The 22,587-nt window shown below is 48.5% G+C and overlaps 1 protein-coding gene across 6 annotated transcripts in view; it reads left to right on the forward strand.

Moving 5' to 3' along the window:
• Window positions 1-22,354, forward strand: part of NRF1 (nuclear respiratory factor 1) — a 45,566-nt gene extending 23,212 nt beyond the window's left edge. For 3 of the 6 annotated variants that reach the window (XM_021384225.1, XM_021384226.1, XM_021384227.1), the window contains exons 9-12: window positions 204-361; window positions 3,366-3,490; window positions 13,266-13,322; window positions 14,709-15,269. In XM_021384225.1, coding sequence (XP_021239900.1) covers window positions 204-361; window positions 3,366-3,490; window positions 13,266-13,322; window positions 14,709-14,995 — 627 coding nt within the window. In that variant the 3' untranslated portion in view covers window positions 14,996-15,269. Of the gene's footprint in view, window positions 1-203; window positions 362-3,365; window positions 3,491-13,265; window positions 13,323-13,765; window positions 14,055-14,708; window positions 15,270-20,634 lie in introns of those variants that run through there. The other 3 variants (XM_021384228.1, XM_021384229.1, XM_021384230.1) reach the window with 3 other exon arrangements.

Genomic DNA, 22,587 nt, shown 5'->3' on the forward strand with positions numbered 1-22,587 from the left:
AGGGTTGTAGGGTGCATGGTCTCACGTGGACCATGGTCCTTCTGCTCTGATGCCCTTTTTTCCCCCCGCTGAAGTCTTTGGGAGAGAGTCAGAATTCTGCAAACGCCTCTTGGAGCCATTTGGCTCCTTCATTTTGGGAAGCAGCCACCCATTGATGGGATGACACCCTATCCAAAGACCTTCCTCTCTGTTTTTCCCCATAGGTGGAGCAGAACTGGGCAACGCTACAGGGGGGTGAGATGACCATCCAGACGACGCAGGCATCGGAGGCCACGCAGGCGGTAGCGTCGTTAGCAGAAGCAGCAGTGGCAGCATCTCAGGAGATGCAGCAAGGAGCAACTGTTACCATGGCACTCAACAGGTACGCAAACGCTTCCTTCTAGGTTTTCATCTCATGGTAAAAAGTTGCAGTGCACAGCCCACAGCTGTACAACTGCACAACTGTAGAAGCATGCTGAATGGAAATGTCTTGAAAGAGGAAAAGATGGGTGTAACTGTACCCTCTAAATGATCTGATTTGTATAGCCAGGGTCCAGTTACAACACTGAGCTTACTAACTAAGAATCATGACCTGCTAACGGTGCCTTTCAAGACACAAATCCAAGATGCTGATGGTTGGAGTAGAGCTCGAAAGCAGTGCTGTGCGTGGATCGTAAATTTCCAAAGCAGCCACCTTGATCCTGGGAGCAATCAATGGTGTGCTTCCAAATGCTCCCAGTATTTAAGGGAGCTTATAAACAGGAGAGAGAGTGATGTTTTACATGGGCAGATAGTGATAGCAAGGGAGGAAGGGCTTAAAGCTAAAAGAGGGGAAATTTTAGGTTGGCTATGAGGAGGAAATTCTTTACTCAGAGGTGGAGAGGCCCTGGCACTTCTACCCAGAGAAGTTATGGTGCCCCATCCTTGGATGGGGCCCTGAGCAGCTTGAACTGGTGGGGGCAACCAGCCCATGGCAGGGATGGGGCTGGGGGGGCTTTGGGGTCCCTTCCAACCCAACCACCCTATGATTCTATGATCTTCAAGGTCCATTCCAACCCGAGATGTTTTATGGCTCTATGATCCTTAAGGACCCTTCCAACCCAAACATAATACAATTCTAAGAAATTGCTGTTGAATCACACACTAAGAACTACTTCTGTTTGTGATCCAGATCCAAGTCCATCAGATGTGTTCTCTTCTGCTACCACATGAGGCTGATTGATCAGGCTTTATTACTAATAGTTCCACTGTAAAATTGCCTTGTGAAACCCCATGATCTTTTTAGGACTGTAGGAAGAACAGCTCAAGTAACTAGTCACGGGGCTGCAGGAGAAAGCCCTATTTCCTTGAATCCTGCTTGCAGACTTAATTTCATCCCATCACTAATAGTTTTAGCTCTTAAGGTTATGATGAACAGTTCCTTTTCCTGTGTTAGTTGAGGAAGTTTAGAATCTAGAATCACAGAACCATAGTTTCTATAGATTCCAGAATCATAGATCCTATAGATCTAATAAGAAGAAATGTTAAAACTGAAGGGAGACTCATAGAAAATACAAATGGAAGAGATTTCCAGAGACAGCTGTGTGTACAAGCTGTGCTTGTACCCAGTAGAGTAAGTCTGAAGCAGTTTGTAGGTCAGGAGCAGCATCTCAGTGGGAATGATGGGCCTTGTTTTGTTTCCCAGCTTGTTGTCACCATCTTTCTTTATTGATCATGGAAGTGTTGGGAGCTCTCCTAGGAGGTGGTCCCTCAAAACCCTTCCATGTGGAAGAAGTGTACTTTTTGTTTTATGCAAAAAGGCCAACTGACAGCAAAACTTCACTCCTGTTCAGTTGAGCAGATAGAAACTGCAATTTTCCAATGGTTTACAGGATTCATTTGGTTGATTTTGGAAGCAGTGAAGCTCGTATCCCTGACACAAATACCAAGTTCCTACATAACTGGACAAGAGCTTATCAGAAAATAGATCAGGAACTGATAATCTGCAGAGATTCCCTTAGCTAAGTCATTGCTCTGTTTGGCCACCTATCAGGTTAAACAAGTTCATATTCTAGTTTTCAAGTATTGCTTTTGGAATTCGTTGAAGATATTCCACTTTCCTCAGCCTTTGGAAACAATCCTTTGAATCTGACAGTTCTCAAGAATCAGAAGCCTTCCAGTTTGCATTTAATTCAGCAACGGGCTGCTGGATGTATTTTGATTTTTTTTTTCCCAGTGAAGGAAGCAACTTGAGATGACTTGGGCTGTGTAGAAATGAAAATCCACCCTGAGTGAGTTCAGTTGGAAAGTGTGCAGCATCCAAGCAGGAAATTAGGTGAGAGGAACAGTGAGTTGAGAGTACTTACGAAACATTTGAGTCCATTTTATCAGAGAATCATGGAATCATGGAATATCCTGAGCTGGAAGGGACCCTGGAAGTCTATGAAGTCACAAGAGAATGAGAAGGGAGCAGTTATTTTCCATACCATAGGATCATAGAATCATTAAGGTTGGAAAAGACAACTAAGATCAAGTCCAACCATCAACCCATCACCACCATGCCCACTAACCAGGTCCCTCATTTCTGGCAATATCAGACTTAACAGCTGCCCAGTGAAACAAAGTGGTAGTTTTTTGGACAGGATGTTGTGGAAGCCAAAAATAAATATATATAAACAGGTTTCAAAGGGAATTAGAAAAATCAAACCTGATGGTCCAGATGTGGTCTGTGCTGTCAGAAATCAATACAGTGCTGACTGCTGGAAGCTGAGAGGGTGTAGGAAGGGAAGGATCATGCATGGATCCTAAATACCTGACACTGGCTGCTCTCACAGCAGGGTTGTTGCATTAGAAGGGCCTTTGGTATGACCTCATTTGTACAAAGAAACTCAAGCACACCGTGCTTAGCTACCTATCACTCATTAAAAAGAGTTATTAAACCACATGGCTGGGGAGAAGCACTGTATCTTGGCTAAATAGAGAGCTGCTGATGTGATCCTGGCGATAGTGAAGTTCCGGGCAAGGTAAAATCAGTAATGAAGGTGGAGCTGTAAAATCTGGAGAGACTCAGTGGCAAAAGATTGAGTTTTGTGCCCAGAACCAGAGGGAGGAGGGAGCCATGTGATGGAAAATCCTTGGATTGTCCAAATGCTTTTTGTAAGGCCCAGATGAAAGGATGGATATTCTGGCAGGCAAGCTGTCAAAAAGCCATGGGAAGCAGCTTATTGCCATATATTCCACCTCAGCTGTAGATTTCCCATTCTGGATAACTTCAGCTGGCCACGATAGGATCTTTTCTTGCTGTGTTTGTTCCATTGACATGCAGTGCCTGGTGAAAATGGATCCTGCTGGAGCAGAGAGGTTGGTTTGCCTTTCTTCCTAAATCTCCTCTCTCCTCTCCTGTGCAGTGAAGCAGCTGCCCACGCCGTAGCCACGCTGGCTGAAGCCACTCTTCAGGGTGGAGGACAGATCGTCCTATCTGGTGAAACAGCAGCAGCAGTGGGAGCGCTCACTGGAGTCCAAGATGCCAATGGTAAGGCTGCTGGAAAGCTGTTGCTTTGTTTTCTCTTTTAGCCAGAGTTCTTCCTCTCTATTTTTAATGTCAAGTTGTCCATAATGAGAGAGTTCTGTGGGTTATAACTTAAAAGCCCGGAGCTGAATGGTAGTGTTGACCTCTTGTTTGCTCCCATAGTGTTGGGGCTTCGCTCTCCTCCTCCTTCAAGGCCCTATGGGAGAAGATTGTTCCCATTCTCTCTTTGCACAGTGCCCAGAACTTGGTCAACGCAGCTTCTTGGTGCTGTAGTAATCTCATCTCCCGAACACTTTGCTGTAGATTGGCAGTAAATACAACCAAAACTTCATTACCACCCATTTCCTTCATTTCTCGAGGTTTTTTGCATGCTTGGTGGCTGCTCTTGATCAAAGCTTTTGTACTTTGCTGGCAGATGTCATCCAGCAGCAGTCATGTTGCTGCCTTCTGCTTTGTTTCCCACCTTGTCATCACCACACAGTCCATGGCTTAGTTCTAGGGAACTAAATAGTGTCTCTAGTATTTCTCGCTTCTTATCTCAATATCTATTCAGCCAAGTCTGGTGACTTCTGTAATTATTCACACTGAGCTGGTAGTGGATAAAACAGTGTGTTCATGGAAACTGGAGATGACATTGGAGCACACAAATGCGTTCTGATTGGTGGCCATCCACCTCCTTGTATCTCTCTTTACCCAACTTTCCGAGTTCAGAGTTGAAAATCATGGGTTATTTTGGTGGAACAGAAGGAGGAGCATCATGGGTGGTTTGATGGAGTAGGAGGAGGAGCACCAAAATAAGGATGAGAAGGGTGAAGTTGACCAGATGACCTTCAAACTCAACTTCCAACTCAACTGATTCTGTGATTCTAAGTTGTAAGGAAACGTTGCTTCAAGGATAGGGCTATTTGGGCTCTAACTGTCGAATTGTGCAGCCAGGTGGCTTCTTGCTTCGTTGCTTTGCTTGCCAAGCAGATGTCTTCCTCCACGAGACCTCAAGTTGACTCCCATCAAAATCCTCCTGGTGAAGGGTACGTGCTTGCTGTAAAACATCAGCATTTAGCTGCGGAAGCGTAGGGAGGAGTGTAACTCGTGGTGTTTAGCTTGATGCCTCTTGCTATGCAGTCAGCCAGCCTGAAGAGGGAGCAGAAATGAAGGGAAAACCCATTCCCAGAAGCAGGGGATGCATTGGATACCGAGAGGGAAGAGTGGAGCTGTGCTGTATTCCACTTTGCCGTTAGCGGAGCACGATGAGGAGAGGTGATATGTCTGTATAGGAGGAAGAATCTGCCCCTGAACGCTCAACCCCAGCAGCAAACTGGATTTGTGCAAGCGTGCTGGGGTCCTTGAGCAGTGTGCACCCCAACTCCCTTTGTTCCACTTTCAAAACGCGTTCATGGGGTGGATTCCTCTGGATGCTTCCCCCTAAACCTGAGTCACTCACCAGCATTAATACCACTTTAATGCAAGCTGGGTTGGGTAGGTTTTTTTTGTGTTTTTTTTTTTTGCATTTCTTTCTTCTTTTTTTTTTTTTTTCTAACAGCACTGTTGGAAATCAGATGGGATTTAGAATGCATTAAGGGAAGAGGCTGCAGCTTTCGCCGTGCCCGCAGCCCCACTCCCACCTCCTTCGATCCACTCTCCTCCCCAGCAGCATTAAGGGAACACTCTGCAGGCACGGAGCCCCTGGAAGCGCTGTGCTGGTGGGCTCATCACGTCCCCAGCTCATGTATCTCCCTTAGGGATGGAGGAGACGTTGGGTATCCATTTCTCTGTCTCGAGCTGGGGGTGGAGAGCAGATGGATTTCCAGCGGCGCTGAGGATTTTGCTGCCCCAAAGCTTTGGGTGTGAGGGTGAGCGTCGCCCTGGGCACCTCCACTTGGCTTTGTGATGCAGTGGGGACCAACCAGGAGATGGGGAGGAGAGATTTGGTGCAATCAGTTGCAGGAAGGAGATGGGGAAGTGACTCCTGGAGCTGTGGTGGAATGAGCCAGCAAATAGCCCCACTCGCTGCTGCTGGCAGGGTCTTCGTTTGCCAACATTTTCAATTAATGCATCTCCCTGGGAGTGCTCTCACCCTTCTGTAGGCTCTTTCTGGGGGATTCTCATCCCCCAACTATAAATTTTTCCCCATCTTATCGATAAGGAAACTGAAACAATGGTTGAACTCGTTTGGTTGCGGTCAGGTAAGGTGTTGCTCCTAATTTAACCTCTAGATATGATTACCCTCCAATTTCTTTTCTTCTATTTTGGTATGATGTTTTTCCCATTCACCCTTTGGCACGTGAGCAATATGAAGTGACACAAAAGAATGAAACTGGCTGAAAAGAGGCAACTTCTGCATGTTCCTGACTCAGAGTCAGGATTCTGGGGGGGGATGACGGCGCTCTTTGAGCTGAGGATGCTTTGCTCTGAAAGCAAAGCATTACTACAGCAATGTAATACCCAAAGCAGGTGAATGGGACTGCAGCAGAAGCTGCCTGCAGATTGGAAACGCTCTGCTGAGAGAGAACTGTGCACTCTGGGTGCTTTCAGGGTGTGCTGAGGAAGGAAACCTGATCGGCCCTGGGAGGAGAGCAGACAGAGCCATCCCCATACTGCAGCCCTTTGTTCAGGATCGATCCGAGCAGAGGTCTGAAAGCTGCTTTGGCTGCAGCCTTCCTGATGTCATGCTTCAATATTGATGAAGCTCTGCCCACGTGGGGCTGTGCCACCCCATAAATACAATGCTGAGCAGAAACCCTTCCCCAAGGAAGTCAATGGAATAGACTCAGTGCGTGGGGTGACTCTGTTTTGGTGTCATGTGCTGCTTTTTGGATACTTTGAGGTGAGAGGGATGTTGTGTGTGCTCCAAGCTCCATCCTTCTGCTCATCTCCACATTCACCCCCGTTTCTCCAAAGGGAGACGTGTTCACGTCGGGGGCGAGCCAGGATTATCGCGTCGTGATGAAAGCACACGGAGAGCATTAGGGCTGTGACATCAGCAGGAGGGATTAGCAAGCTCCAAGCAGAAGGAAGGCGTCAGGGCAGGAGCATACCTTGCAATTAGCGTAGGATAAACGATCCCATAGCAGCATTTGGGGTGAATGGACTTCGCTGCACGGAGCTGGTGATTCCTGCAGCACGTTCAATAGCTGGAAGGCTGCTGGTAGCAGTGGGTGCCAGGTGCAAAGCTGTCCCCACCCTCAGCTGAAGGGCAGATGGGAGATGGGAAACCCTCTGCAAAGGGCCCTCTGGGTGAGGTGGTGCAGGAAAGCAGAGGGAGATGCATGGGGTATAGCCAAGCACTGTGTGTTCTTGTCTGGGACGTCCTTGCATTGGGTTGTCCTTACTTTGGGATGCCTGGGGACAGGGAGGTGCAGCACACTGACCCTTTTTGCATGAGAAGGAGGACGAGCAGAGGCTCGGAGGCTGATCTGCTGCAAATGTCCATCTCCTGTGCACTGATAACAAACAAATTTCCCTGCTAGATCTTCTCCTTTTCAAGGAAAGTGGATCCAGATGAGCACAAACACTGGCAAAGTGCTGCTGAGCGTACGAGTGGACCTGAAGGTCTGAGCTCTTTGTGGCACCTTCCTGGTAGGGACAGATTTATATTTTTTAATGAATGTAACCACAATCTGAAGGAGAAAGGAGGAAGCTCAGTTTTGCAGACATCACCCAGCAGAGGATTGGTGTCACTGGGAGCTGGATGGGTGAATTCCTCAGCGGAGGTAAGGAGAGGTGCTTCCTAGAGGACAAATTCCTTTGCACAAACAAATTATGGTCTGAGTTAAATACATTGCCACAAGCATCACCTCCAGCAGGTTTATCCTCAGCCAAGCCCACGCAGCTCTCTGTTTGCATGGAGCCCCACCAGATCGTTGGGACCCACTCCCTCTGGCACAGCTTAAACCCACCGTGGTGGCCCTCCTGCTTCTGCTGCTGTCCCGCATCGCTCCTGGGCTCTAATCTTTGCCGTGTGACGTGGGGCTTTGCTTGGACACCTCGGCTGACGATTAGGATTTGTCTGCCCACCAACCTGGGCTAAAAATAGTGGCACAGACAGCTCCTTCTCGTGCTGTGCTCAATGCTTCTCCTACCAGCCAGGTTCTGCTACACCAACACAGGGTCCTGGGCTGCTCCCAGCACACGTTTTGTCCCCTTTGTCTGAGTTGGATGCCACGTCGCTGCCTTTAGGGCATCCCTTGGCTTATTGTCACCTTGGTTGAGACATAAAACAGTGATTTTTGGGGTGCAGTTTGTCTCCTTGAGTAGGGATACTCGTATCATTTGATTTCTGGGGAGAAAACGTTTTTGTAAGGTGGGCACTGGTGATGTGCTATGGGTCTCCTCTTTGCAAAGAGAGGAGCGCAAAGGAAAGCTGTTTTGGGTTTTGTGGGTTCTTTTTGCTGTTGTTTTCCTCATTTCCTTGTCCTTAGGGACATGGTTTAGTGGGCAGTTGGACTGGATGACCTTGGAGGTCTTTTCCAACCATAGTGATTCTATGAGTGGGCATGGTGGGGATGAGATGGCAGTTGGACTGGATGCTCTTAGAGATCTTTTCCAACTGTAATGATTCTGTGATTCCTTTGCACAAATCTCACATGAAGTCTGGGTTTTTTTTAGTTCTAAAACACATTTGAGCTCATAAAGAGGGAGACACAAAGGGATCCTTGGCTTTATCTATTGCTGTCTCTGAAAGATACTCCAGCATCATTCCCACTGGAGGAAGCCAACTTCATTAGGGGCAGAGAGCCACTGCCAAGTCCTTTATTACTGCATCCTATTGAGCATTTCTTTGAGCCCCATTGGGTTCATTGAGCTCCCATGCAGCCAATGAGCCTGACCCCCATCTCCCAGTGCCTCCATGACCTTCCAGCAGCCCCAGCACCTCCCGGCTCCCCTCCCCTGGTGAGTTCTGACATCCATCCCTGCTATCAGCAGTTGGGACTTACAGGCTCCCCAGCTGTCACTGCCCTGCTTTAAGCACAGGCCATTTACCTTCCACGTGTCCTGAATTAGGGGAAATGGACAGGAGGGCTGGGCCTGTTTAAAAATTAAAGCTGATTACAAGGCATTAACATTACATTTAAAGAAATAGACAGCAGCCCTCCTCTTCGGGCATGGTTGCAATATGTTCCCTTTTGTTCTGGGCTGGGAGAGGAAACAGGGCTGCTATTGACTCCGAGCGGAGCAGGGCTTCTTTAGCTTCTCTTCTCAAATTTACAGCTGTTCGATGCCTTCTGCAATCCTTTAAAGCAGTTCTGCTCTTGCGCTTCCTTCCCAGCTTTGTGCTTGTAGCAGAAAGCTGAAGCTGTCTCTGCTCATCTTGAATTCTTATTGAAAATTCAGATTTGATGACGTTGTCCATCTTACCGCCTTCTGAATGCAGCATTTGGAAGTTCCTATTTGGGGGATCCCATGCTTGTGTTCACCCTAGTGCCAAAATGCAGCCATCCCGGGTCAGCTGGGAAGAAAACCTTATCATTTTTTTGTATTTTGGGCTTTTTTTGGTGTTCCAGCAAGAGCTGGAGATGCCAATTCTTTGTCAAGTTTTTATCTAAAGGAAATGAGTTTGTATTTGGATGGGAAAGGAAAGGCAAGCAGTACACTTAGCCTGTCTCCCTAAATATGTCTTGGGGCTGAATAGACAAATATTTCCTTGTTGATTTGCCACTATTCCCAGTGCAGGAACTAGGATGCAAAGTGCTGGAGTGGTCAGTGAAGGATCTCTGCATTGGGATGGGCTGCACCTCCTCTGCACTGCGCTGCTTTGTTTATAACTCTTGCCCTGAAGAAAAGGGCACGGGTGGAGGCAGAACAGCAGTTCTGCTGTGCCGCCTGCTCCTCCTGACCCTTAGCAGATGTCGGTGAGTCACTGTTCCATGCATCCTTCTCCACGCCCAACCCCAACCAAAGGCTCTGTGGGAAAAGCTGCGCCTGCAGTACTCCTCCATGCCCACCCCCAAACCCCAACCTGAGGCTCTGTGGGCAGAGCAGGACCTCCATGGAGCTTCTACTGCCTTCTCAAACCAGAGTATGGCACCAGGGGAAGGACCACGGGCTGCGATCCCACCTGAGATTCCACCTCACCTTTCCTTGAGCAGAGCAGGCCTCATGTCTTGTCCATTGGATCTTTTGCACCCTGATCCCAATGGGCCCTGCAGGTTGGGATGGGCAGTGGGTGCTGATGCAGAGCACCTTGAGCATTTCTCAGCGCAGATTTCAGCTTGCATCCTGCTTGGAGCAGCATTCCCTCATCCCCATCCACATAGCGACAGGTGAGCGTTTTGCCTGCGGCCACGTTGCCACTTTTCTCCCTGTGCTAGCCCACTGTTACCCCCATGCTATTCATGGGTCTGGGGGAGGGAGTGAGCACAGAGATGACACTGCATCAGGACAGATGGAGAGGGGCCCCTAATCCCCACCCCCTACACACACCCCTACATTACAGCAATCTGCTGTTTCATGGCAGAAGGGCTCGGTCCTCGTCTTGCTGGCAGGTAGCCCCATGGCTACGAGGTGAGGGCACCTGTCCCTGCTGGACTTTGGGGTCTGAATGGATGGTTGGAGGCTCGCCTGACTCCAGGGCAGTGCTGAGCTCTGGGGTTTAATGGCTATCAGTGGGCGTAGGGTGCAACCTGATCCAAATGGGAAGCTGGCTGACATCCCAGCAAGCTGTCATAACGGCACAAGGCATCTTCTGAAATGAGATGGGGGGGTTTGTGAGCCTTCCCCCACCAGTGGGCACTCCACTGCAAGGAGCAATACCCCATAAGCTATGCCACAAAGCTGCAGTTTTCCCAAGCACGGCTCTCCTGAGCGCGTTGAGGCACGGTTTGTGGGGTCTGTATGCTTATGAATTTCATAGGTTTGTATATTAGAGCAAAGTTTCGTCCCTTTCTATTTCTGAGCACGTCTAAACGGATCGTTTCGTGGCCGTATTTATCCTTTCCATTGGTTCTCTATAGCGGGGACTCGTTGCAAAGCCTAAAAGCACAGCCCCATCTGTCTCGTGCCTCTGGGGCATAGTAAAGAGCCCCATCCTGAGCCGCTCTCTCGCAGCCATGTGCTCATTGCCCACCAGCTCTGCCGGTGGCAGGATGATGGAGATGGAGGGTTTTAATTCATGTCCCCAGGAGGCTGCACCGGAGACCTTCAGACTTCTGTTTTTCCAAATATTTCTGGTTTGTTTTTTTTCTGCGTGAAACCCATTCCTAGGCCGCGCTGTTTGGGCTTTTGGGGATTGAAAGGCCGTTTTCTTGCCGCTCCTTTGAGGGAGGATTCATTCATTTCTGCTTTGAGGTGGCAGTGTTGAAGGCTTGGAGAGATCAGCTGGTGGCACTTGGGTGGCGTTGCCCAAAAGGTTGGTGGCGTGCACAGGAAAGAGGCAAAGCTGTCCCTGTGAGGAGCCCATAAGGCAGAACCATTCCTCTTTGCCCTCTGAGCAGAAGGGAACGCTGTGCTTTCCACCCTCCGTCCCCCTGGGAAGTGAATCAAGGGCGGTGCGCTGTCCCCGGCGGCCCCCGTCTCCCAGTGACCTTCTCAGCTCCCGAAGACAGCTTGGCTTTGCTGTAAAGCAGCTCATGTGACAGTGGTAATCCGCAGCTCGTCAACAGCTGGGCAGGAAGATTGCAGGGAATCGCCCTATTTTCCTGCACCGCAGCCCCACGCGAGAGCAGGACGGTGCCCCCTGGGCTCCAGCAGCAGGTTGGTACGTAGGTACTCACACCACTGCAAAGCTTTCCAGGAGCACACGTGCTTCTGTGAGTCAAGGTGAAGCTGCAAAACAAGTTCCCAGAGAAGGGGGGAAAAAAAAAAAAAAGCATTTTCTTCTGTCATGGCTTCCTACAAATCTTCTCCAAGCACAGGGTTGAAGTTGTTCCTCCTGCCCCCCTGGTATCCTTGGGTTGAATTTGTTCCCTCATGTGTACAGATGCCTCTGCATTATGTTTTCTGGTGGTTTATGTGGACCTCTCTGTGCTCCAGGGGGAGGACAGCGGGTAGGCCCATGGCCATTGGTCTTTGGTCAACTCTGCCACGTGCCCAGCAGTCTGCTCAGAGAAGGCACCGCCTCTAAGAAGGGGAAAGAATTTGGCTTAAAATGAATTGTGCCGTTATTTGTTGCTCACAGATTGTAGCAAAGTTTCACTCTTTTGTGGGTTTTCCTCCTTGGTGTCAGCAATTTGCCTCCATTCCTCCTCCTCCTCCTCTTGCAGGAGGGAGAGGTGCTCTGATCAGGTCGGGAGCTTTGTCCCCACATCATCCCTTTTGGTTTCTCCACCAGAAACCACCACCGGTGCTTTTGTGGCATCGATATGTTGTCCAGCAGGACACGGCCTGAGACAATCCCTCATTTCATGTCAGCCCTCAGAAATGGCCATCTGTTCCTGCTGCCCTGTAGTAGCTTTGAAGGAGAGCCCTCAGCAGTGAAAGGCTCTCTTCTATTCCCCTGAGCTGCCTCATCTCTTCCCTTCAAAAAGGAAAAAAGAAAGCTCTGTGCTCCCGAGCATTAGGGGGCTCTAATTGGTGTGTGCGTGATAGGGCTGTTGCATTTAAAAGGTGAATGTGGAGCTAATGGAAGCAGTTTTATTGCTGGTGTAAATATAGCATGCTCGACCCCTTTGAAGTTGTAGGGATCAGCAGACAGTGGTGCTCATATTCAGTTCTGCAACATTCAGATCCAACCTGCTGGATGCTTCCTATTGCTCTAACCCCAGGTATGTCATCGTGTCCTTGGCTAAATCTTCTTTGGAGGACCTTTGTATGGTTTTAGTGCAAAAAATACGAGTCTAAGTCACTCTTCTAAATAGGAGCTCAGTGTGGAGAGATTTGAAGGCTGCAAATTAGCGGTTGGACTGGATGATTGGTCTTTCCTTAATGAGTCTTTGATTGATTCTGTGAAATGAACAAGGATTGGACTTGGCAGGTTCTCCAGCCACCTCATCCTGCTCTCATTCATTCCTGGGAGCTGAGAGCAACGGGCAGACCACTGTGCTTGGTCCAGTGGGTCCCATCGCACCCAGGTTTGCAGCAGGGATGCTTTTGCAGATCCTTTTTGTCGCCAGAGCCCATCGTTTTGATCCTGTTTGTTGGCCATGAATGTGCACTGTGTTGCGGCAGCGAGGTTCCTGCTGAACGAGTCAGCAAAGCGCTGGGAAAATGGTTTTTAGCTGAAGCCAGAGCCTATCTGGTTACATATCACCTTACTGCAGAACAATAGCTGCTTTATACTCCCATGTGCTAAATGCTCTGTAGTGTATGCTAATGTCCGTGTTCACGTGTGATCTATGAGGCAGCGTGCTAACTTGGGAAACTCATTTAGATCCCGGCCCCTTGTAGCCCTAAAATCACACCGAGCTCCTCTTGGAGACCAGTGAAGACTCGATGAATTTCCTCACCGCGTGCTCTGGGGACACATAGAAACGCCCCTTTGGCAGCCACTTCTCTTTCATTTCCCATCCCTCGTTAGTGGAGAGCATTCTTGGAGGTGGCCTGAGCTTCCCCACGATGGATTTCCTCCATTCCGTGTTTCTCTTTGGACCTCTCTGGTCCAATTAAGCCATTCATCTCAACGTTTGCCAACTGTGCTGCAAATATCTGCAAGTATCTCACTCTGCCTCCCACATCTGCACGAAATATCCTGTATAGAGTCAAAACTATACAAGTTACTGTGCCTAATATTGGGGTATTATACATGGACAATGAATTAAATGTAGGGTACAAGTGTTTTCCCTACCCAATGCCCCCCATGACTGTAGCATGTGTTCAGCCTTTTACACTTGCATTTCATTGTCAGGCATCCTAGCAGGAGACTATTCAGGCTGCAGGTGGAGCATAGCAGAGAGTTTATCAGGTGAGTGACTTTTCCTGGTCGTAGTTTTGGAATATTGGGATCCGGCTATCGTTGGTATGGCCAACGCAGTTGTTTTAGGTTCCTGACACCATGGTGTTTCTTGGGGGGTGAAAGGTCTTTGTGTCTCTTTTTCTTCTTTTTTTATTTTATTTTATTTTATTTTATTTTATTTTATCCTCCTCTTTTTACACATTCAAGGGGAAGACACTAGGCTTTAGATATAGGTTGAGGTTGGAGCATTGGGCTGGAGCTGTCATGGGGTGGGTTCATATCCCACGGCCCCGTCCCATTGGCCTTACACAAGCCAAACACCCTTATAACCATTACTTAATTAAAGAATTAGTGAGGAGGGCAGAGCTGTTTTAACAGCACTCGGGCAATCACAGGTGGGGTTGTTGGGGGTGTTGTGATCTCTGGATTTGTAAAAATTCATCTTTTTAAAGGTCACGGACACAAGGCAGAGTTAAATCAGCAGTGGAAAGGGAAGAAAACTCTACAGCGGCGCTTTCAGCGCCCATCAGTTTTAAGAAACCATGGGCTAAAGGTGCCAGCAGAGACCTAAGTACAGAAGTAGGTGCACTCCATGGCAGAGGAAGGCAGACATGAGAGCGTGCCCATGGATGCTTTGCTGGCTGCTGGACGTGCCTCTCTTTCTATATGCAACTATCTTCCCCATATTGATGATTTTCAAAGATGTTGCCAGGATTTGTTAGAATACGTGCTTCAAAAAAGAAAAAAAAAAAAAAAGCTTTTCAGTTCAGATGACTTCTGAAATGGATTTTAATCTTTCAGGTTCAGGTAATGTAACATTTTACCACTTTTAGATGGTACTCTGCCTTCATTCTCACAGCAGCCTTTAATAAAACCTTACAGAAAATAGATGATCGAGGCTGTTTTAAGGGTAAGAATCACTCTGGATATACATTTCATAGAGTGTTCCGCGTTGGGAAGGATACATCAAGTCCAACATCTGTCCCACTGGAAGAGCCCATGTGGGTGTTAAACACATAGCAGGCAAGTTAGCAAAGTTTTTATGGCAAAACAGAATAGGGATCCCATTAGGTGATTGCTACCCTGCCTGCCTCCCCTATCATGAATTTAATGTCTGATGCAGCGTCAGAGGAACAGATTTCATTTATCCTTAGGTGTTTCCTGTCAGTAGTTTCTGGGAAGCTTCACACTGGTAGCACACAGGTGACACAGCTCTGCTCTGCCCGAAATATGCTCCTCTCTTCCATATTAGCAGAAACAGAGCTCAGGAGAGGAGCAAATTCCGGGTGGAGCAGCGTTAGGGGTTCCTGTACTTTTTCTATTTTTACCTGTTTCCTCTCTCTGATTGACCATGATAGACTGCTAATCTTATCAGGTGTGCCCTTCACTCCGCAGCAAAGCCAGCTGATCAAGGAAGCTTAGAAGGGTTATTCATTAAGCTTTCGTCTGTGGAGCACGGTAAAACAGGCTTCCCCTACACAGGTAGATGCACTGCATGCTCAGCCTCCTTCTCACAGCTTTCTCACCTCTCCTCCCCGCCAGGTTGCCTTGGGTTTAGCATGGCTCGCTCTGGGGACCCAGGACTGGTGTGTGTAGGAACAGCTTTATTCTTCCCAGGTCCTGCTATTGAGCTCAAAAATCACCACCAAGGGGAGAGGGAGAGGCAGAGTCACCTTACGTAGGGCACGAGGGCTGAAGGCACGAGGTTATTCTGCCAGGACACCAGGCCGCTGCTTTGCCTTCTTTCCCAACGCCCTTCCCCCCTCCCATTTATTTTATTTTATTTTATTTTAATTAAAAAAAAAAAAAGTGAAATAGGAGTTTTCCACTCCATCAACATACAGATGGAATGGGAGACACAACATTTTGGATGGAAGACCCAACGTTTCAGGGGAGCAAAATGGGAGTTTTCCACTCCGTCAATGTAAAGATGGAATGAAGGACGCAGCATTTCAGGTGAATCATTTCCAGTGTTAAAAATAATGGCTGGTTCTTCCTTTCACTGTAGATGATTGCAGGTGGAGGGTTTCTGGTGGGTCAGGAAAGGGCTGCACAGCCCAAGGTGTGTAGGGGTGGTGGTGAAGGTGGGGGAGGTGTTGGTCACTACCGCTCAAAGACCTCACTCACAGCTGTGTTAGAGAAGGGTTGGGCACTGGGCTGCCTCCTGGAGCCTTCCTCTTCCCATGGATGTGCTGGAGCTCCAGAGGGGAGAAATCCATGAGCACAGCTCTGTCCTTGTCTGAGTGTCGCTTAATGAGTTGGGGATGGGATTCTTGTGAATCAGTGGTTTTGCATGAAAGTATTAAAATGTCAAAACCAAACATTCCAAAAAAAAAAAAAAAAAAAACCCAAAAAAAAAAACCCAAGCAACCCAATACAAACCAAACCAACCGCCACCTCTTAAAACAAGCAAACAAACAAAAAAAAACAAACCACCACCCCAACCCAAAAGCCCTGAATCCTCTCCAGGGTCCCTGCTGGTCAATTGGCAACTGAGGGTGGTGTCTTTTAGCTCGTACCTTTGGGATGAGGGCTGGGGTTGTGTGTTCTCTTGGACTTTGTATGGGACAAAGTAACCCAGGTCCCTTCGTGGGGTGGATTGCCTTCTCCTACAGAGGCAAGACCAAGGAATAAGGGAAATGGAGCTGAAGGTCTTCCAATTCTTGGTAAGCTACATGAAGAGAGAAAGTCTTAGCTGCCTCTGATGGACATCCAGAGATGGAGACTTTGCTGGTTCCCCAGGCACATTGCTCTGGAGCTTCACAAGTCTTATGTTTAATGGTTGTTAATGGTTGTCTTTTTTTTTTTTTTTTCTATTTTCCCTCAATATCCATGCTGCTCTTCAAGCTTGTATCTTACTTTTCCTACTTTGGAGAAGATGATCGTGTTGTTTTCTTTTTCTCTGCATCACTTTTGATGGGTTTGTAGGCTATCCTGTGTATAGAGACCAAGGTTCTCCCATGTTTGTAGGCTGTTATGTGTATACAGACCAAGGTTTTCCTGGTGCTGTTTCAGTTTCTCTGTGCTGCCAAATATTTTGTTGCTTGGAGATCCTCTAGCAATGGAGTTTCCTACTTAAATTGAAATGTGCACACTGGTCATTTTGGGGCAGGATTGTGTGAAGCAGACAGTTTGTACCCATTTCCCCTCTGCTAAGTAGAAAGACTGAAGCCAAAGATCTGTGGATGAGCTGGAGGTCAACGGCCAAAGAATTTGAATGGAAAATTTCATTCCTTTCAACCTTCTCTGTTGTTGGCCTGAGCTCTATAAGGCTTTCAGAGCTCTACCATTGGTCAGGTAGATGCGTGGGGCTGCTCACAGTCCTCTACTGACTTGTCAATGCTTGGAAATGACAAACCAGACAACTTCCAGCACTTATCCCTTTGGTGTCTGAGAGAACAGAGCAGGTTGTACCAACTTAATGCATCCACCACATGGCATCTGCTTCATCTCCTCAGCGCTGGGGATGTTTCTCGTGCCAGTAGTTCCCCAAGAGCAGTGCTGGGTTCAACTGGCCATGGCTTTTGGCTTGTGATGATCTGAACTGGGTCTTGGATTCCATGTTGGAAGAAGACATACAACTCTCCATTGAGGTCTTGGCTTTTGGTAAGGTTATGTTGCCTAAATTTGAAGATAACCTGATGATGTTGTGCTGTCAGGGTCTCCAAGGTGAGCACTGATGTTTTGCCTCATAAAGGAAATCCAAAGAGCAGTTCATCAGATCCCAGATGCTGGAGTCAAACCATAGTTTCTCAGTTTGCCTTTTTGCTCCCTCACGATCCTGAGGCTGCTTCCAGAATGTTGCAGGAGATCAGCTCAGTTCAAGTTGATGCTACCAAGGAAGAGGATTTAGCACTTCATGAAGGTAGAGGAGATGGTTTCCTCTCCAGAGCACAGGTTCAGCGTGGTGGCAGCAGTCAAGAATGGGGCTGGTTCTTCTCAACCAACCAGCTAAAACTTCACTTGAGTGCTCTGAGCTCCAGGCAGAAAATGTTGCCTGAGGTCAAGCTACCTCAAGCTGAGGTTGCTGTTCATAGTGCAGAAGAATGGTCTAAAGCATTTATCAGAGGAGCCCGTCTCTGGGAAGGTAACATTGGACATTTATCTTTGAATGGTTGGGAGGTGCCCTGAGGTCACACATTCTTCAGTTTCTTCCACTCATTCTGTCTATTTGAGTATTTAACATGAGGATTAAACTTTCGTAGAATTGTTAAAGTTGGAAAAGACCACTAAAATCATCTATCCAACCATCAAAGAGATGTTGCAGTGAATTTCTATGTTGTCCATGGAGGTTGTTGAGACCCTTGCTGTCTTGGTGTCACTGAGAACTTTTCTCCTCAAGGGTGCATTTCCAAGCTTGTAGAACTTGAGTGTCCTGCTGAAAAGTCACAGCTGGAATGAGAGCACACCTCGTATTTGCAGGACATAGGGCAGTAAGGCCCTTCATCTCATCTGCTGCCAGCTCTACCGCCCAGCTTCAGACAGAGCTTTGCCTGAGGTCGCCAATAGGACCTTTGTGGTGGTAGGAGTAGGAGCTGTGTTGCGGTCCAGCCCATCTGCTTGGTGGTGCCTTCCTTCTGCACTTGCTTTGATCTCAAAGAAGCATAAGAATCAGCAGAAACTGGCTCTGATGACCCGCATCCCCTAGACACCATCTGTCCTGGATGGCCAATTTCCAGCACCCCAAATCGTCCCAACCTCCTGCTCTTCTCCCTCAAAGCCCTTCAGGTGGTGGTTTAATGCACCCACTTGCAATTTGGGATCAGAACAGTTGTTCTTATGTTGCTGATCCCCTCTCCACATCATGTAAGGTGTCTATATCAGCCACTGCATGACATTTGGCCTCAGCATCCCGTGGCCAGAGCCTAACCTTTCCCCTTCTGCATGCCATAACCTCTTCTCTGCTGAAACAAGTCCAAAATCCATGTGCTGGCACGCTGCAGGTATGCAAAAGCACAGCCTGGGTGCTATCCAGGGCATCCTGCTGAGGGTGGAGATGCACATCATCACTTCTGCCAAATGGTGGTAGGAAATCCCAAAGGGGCAGCACCAGCCCAGCTACATCATCTCACTGCTCCCTGTGTTATCCATCACCTCTGCTGGCTCCTGTCCACAGGTAGGAGCAGCTCTGGGCTGCTGCGAGCCCAATTCCGTCACTCCACTGGGGCTTTCCCACCCCAGCACAACTCGACTTTTTTGGAAGTATGTGTTTTCCAGAGACTCAACGTTGTGTTGGGTTTTTTTTTTATTTTGTCTAATGGATTTCCTGTTTTTAATACAATTGAAAGGGTCTGAAATCCATGCTTTAGATTAACATATGCCAGCTAGATTAGGGCTAATCAGGGTGCAGGTCTGAGCAGATGCAGCACAGGGCCAATCCTAGACCTGATTACAGCATCTCAGTGGTTTAATCGCCTCTCTCCCAAGGGCGATCATCTCTGCTTTAATACACAGCAGACTTTCCAGCCCTCGCCCTCTCCTCCTTTGGTTTGTCACCGCTCCTGCCAGGAAGGCCACTGCGTCAGATGCTGAGACGATTTAGCTTAATCCCATGCAGAAAGGGAGCTGCGCATCGCCGTCTCTCACGGAGACCTCCCCACTCTTACACGCAATGTATTCAAGTTGTAGTTAGCCTTGGCCAAACCTTGGCTGACAGACTCATCTTTCCCAAAGAAAACCCACCTTTGCTTTTTCTGTCTTGTCATATTTTGGTAACGCCTGTCTTTAGCAACGCTCCTATGATCCCTCCACAAGTTGGCCATAAGATTTTTAATGCAGCGTGCTCAGCGCTGGTGGTGACCCTAGTCTTTGGGTTGACCATGGGGAGCAGAGTCATCTCAGAGAGCTCCATCTCATCATCAGTTTTGGTAATGCCTGTCGTTAGCACTGGCCCTGTTATGGCCAACCCGTGTTTGACCATCATGGAGGGATCTGATTTTTAACGCTTGGTTTGTGGTGACCCTCGTTTTGGGTTGGCTGTGAGGAGTAGACTCATCTTCAGCGAATTCCTTCGGGTCAACAACCTGAATCACCCGAAAGGCTTAGTTGGGTCGTTGGTCTGGGGCAGGGATTTTGAGTGCATCCCAGGCCAGGTCTCCCACTCTGTGCCAGAACCTGCTTAAACAGGGCTGTGCTGAATGTCTTGAGGATCTTACTGGGGGTTGTCGTTGAGAGAGCTGAGTAAGAGCTCTCGTTTCAATGCTTTGTAGCCTAAAACTCTTCTTTCTTAGAAAACACCCCAAGAACTTTGTATTTCTGAGGCTTCTACATCGTTTGTCGATGTTGAGCCATACGCAATGAATTTGGCTCCATGTAGGGCTGTGAGCTGCTCATAAGTGTAAATCTCCCTTTGGAGATGGGACAGCCCTTTGGCTGAGGCACTGCAAAACGTCCCTGTCTGTGGGGCACCATGAGATCCCGAGAGCTGAGCTCCGCTGGGGTCACCCACCTGGGCAGCACGATTAACTCCTAAGCTTTCCTGTCTGTGCAGTGAGTTATCTGGGGACACCGAGCCGCGCTCTGCTGCCTCTTGTTACTAAACGAGTGCCCTTGGCAGGACAGAGGTCCCTGCCTGCTGCAGAAAACTGAAACCCAAAGGGATCCTGCTGCCATTTCGGGAAAGCTTGGACCGATCTCCTTGAATTTTAAGGGCTGCGCCCTTCTGTGCTGCCGGGGAGTCGGGGTTTCAGTGGAAGGTTTTCCTTCTTGCAAGTTTTCTTTCTACCTCTGAGCCTCTTCCCATCTCACACCGTGTGGTGGGGATGATTGTGGGGCTTTTCTAACGCGTTTAGAAGGGCTGAGCTCCATGAAGCATGAATAATTACACAGTGGGTGTGGGTGTGATGCCATCCGTGTGCTATGTCTTTTATCCTATCATCATCATCCTCCCAACCATCGTCTACTCCTCCGTCAACCATCTACCTCTCCCATCATCTTCCTTCCCCCCTTTCCCCCTCTGCCCCCCATCGTCTTCCTTTCCCCCTCTGCCCCCCATCGTCTTCCTTTCCCCCTCTGCCCCCCATCGTCTTCCTTTCCCCCTCTGCCCCCCATCGTCTTCCTTTCCCCCTCTGCCCCCCATCGTCTTCCTTTCCCCCCCTCCCCCCATCGTCTTCCCTCCTACCCATTGCCTTCCCCAATCCTTGGCTTTCCTCAAGAACCAAAGGACCCTAAAACCTTCACCGCAGCACCACCCCTGTCCAACACGACCCAAAACCCCTTTGTGGCCCACACCACAACACGCAACCACATCACCCCCATCCCTTGGCGGAACAACGCTCTGTCACCCCTCTCACCTCCCCGTTTCTCCTTTGTGTCTCCGCAGGCCTCGTGCAGATCCCCGTCAGCATGTACCAGACCGTGGTCACCAGCCTGGCACAGGGCAACGGCCCCGTGCAGGTGGCGATGGCACCGGTCACCACGCGGATAGCGGACAGTGCCGTCACCGTGGATGGGCAGGCGGTGGAAGTGGTAACTTTGGAACAGTGACGATAACCCCGCAGCAGGATCATGATGATTTATTTTTATTTTTTTTTTCGTGTGTTTTCTTTTTTTTTTTTTTTCTCCTCCTCGTCTCTTAACGCGAATAAATTTTTTTACGCCTATCCAGAGATGCAATCAGGTGGCATTGAGTCTCTCAGCTTTGGAAGCGAAAAGAGTTTTGTTAGCTGTTTTTAACAAAAAATAACGAAGGGGGTGTGTGTGTGTGTGTTTGTTAAGTGCATTTTTATAGCACCACTGAGCTCATTGGAGCAAGAAGCCCAACGCAGACGGGACTTCCATTCTGAAGAGCTTAGAAAGGAGAAATAAAAGCACACACACAAAAATACAACAACTCCTTGGGCCCCTTTCCTCCCCAAAAGGATGAGAGCAGGGGAGTGTGGATGGCGGATGCTCCCTCATGGGCTGAATTAGGTTTCGAAGATTTTAACGTGGACTTTTATATTAAAAAAAAAAAAATTAAAAAAAAAAAAGGAAAAAAAAAAAAAAAAAGCTCGGGAAAGGCTCCTTTTGGGAAAATGCACGTGTGACTGCGGGGACAGCCCCCGAAGCCGCCGGTCCCGGAGCCCCGTGCGGGCGCGAGGACAGCTCGATGACCGCCGCGCTTGGCTCCCCTGGTGCACACTGGAGACACATTCTATTTTCTCTGCTCTGGAAACCTGCCATTTCAGTTTTTTGTTTTTTTTTCTCTTTATTATTATTATAATAATTATTATTATTTCCTCTTCTGTCAATTTGGAACGGAGTGGAAATGCCTCCGGAGCTGTGCCGGGAGGGATGCGGGGACTCGGGGACACTAGGACCAGTGCGTGCCCCGATCCTTTGCCAAAGAGCCGTGACCCCATCGCCAACCCTGGACCCTTGGAGACCCCAATTCAGCCCTTTTGGGGACCCCTCTGGAGCCACGTGCCAGCCCCGCTCCTTGAGCATCTCCTACAGCACAGCCCCACTGCTGCCAGCCAACCCAACCCAACCCAACCCACGTCACCCGACGTCTCCCAAAGGAGGGGACAGCCCACGGGGGCATTTTGGGGACAGATCCTCCAGGACTTTCCAACAGGACAAAAGCACCCCGAAAACCCCCCACGGTGCGTGCTGGTTGTGCGTGGTATTTAATATTTTTTTTTTTAATTAATAATATTATTATTTTCAAGTGGCCATTAACGAAGTTCTCCGCGTCTTTGCTCCGCCTTCGAGGAAGTTTTCAGATTCTTGTATTTACTTGTTTTATAAGGAAAATATCAAATGCTCTTTGTATACATTTCTTCTGTACTTTAAACGAGGGGAGGGAAATATTTCCATAGAAACAGCCCTGGTCTCTCCAGTTTGTTATTATTTTTTTTAATTATTATTTTTTATCGTCGTTGTGAAGATGTCGGTGGCTTTCAAGTCCGTGTTCCTTGGGCGGTGCGATGACATTCTTTTAGTCCCAGCGGTCCCCTTTGCCCTCCCCCCAAAGAGACAAAACCAGGCAAGTAGCAGAGCATGGACCCCTATTGTTTTCCCAGTGTCTATTATTCAATAAATTGTTACAAATGTGTCTACCCATGCTTCTCGCTCCTCTTTTGGGGCATTTTTGAGGGTTTTGGGGGTAACTTGCCATCCCACCCCCCCCCTAGACATTTGGAGGGGGTCCCTGATGTGGTTTTGGATTTGGGGTTTTTTGGGGGGGTGAAATTCTTTTGTGCTAATTAAGCTTCATCCTTTGCATGCTTCCATCAGCACCACGGTGAGCGGCACCCCAAAAGCAACCACTGGGGTCAGCTCTTCAACGGTG

This window comes from Numida meleagris, chromosome 1, assembly GCF_002078875.1.
Source record: "Numida meleagris isolate 19003 breed g44 Domestic line chromosome 1, NumMel1.0, whole genome shotgun sequence".
Classification (NCBI taxonomy): Eukaryota; Metazoa; Chordata; class Aves; order Galliformes; family Numididae; genus Numida; species Numida meleagris.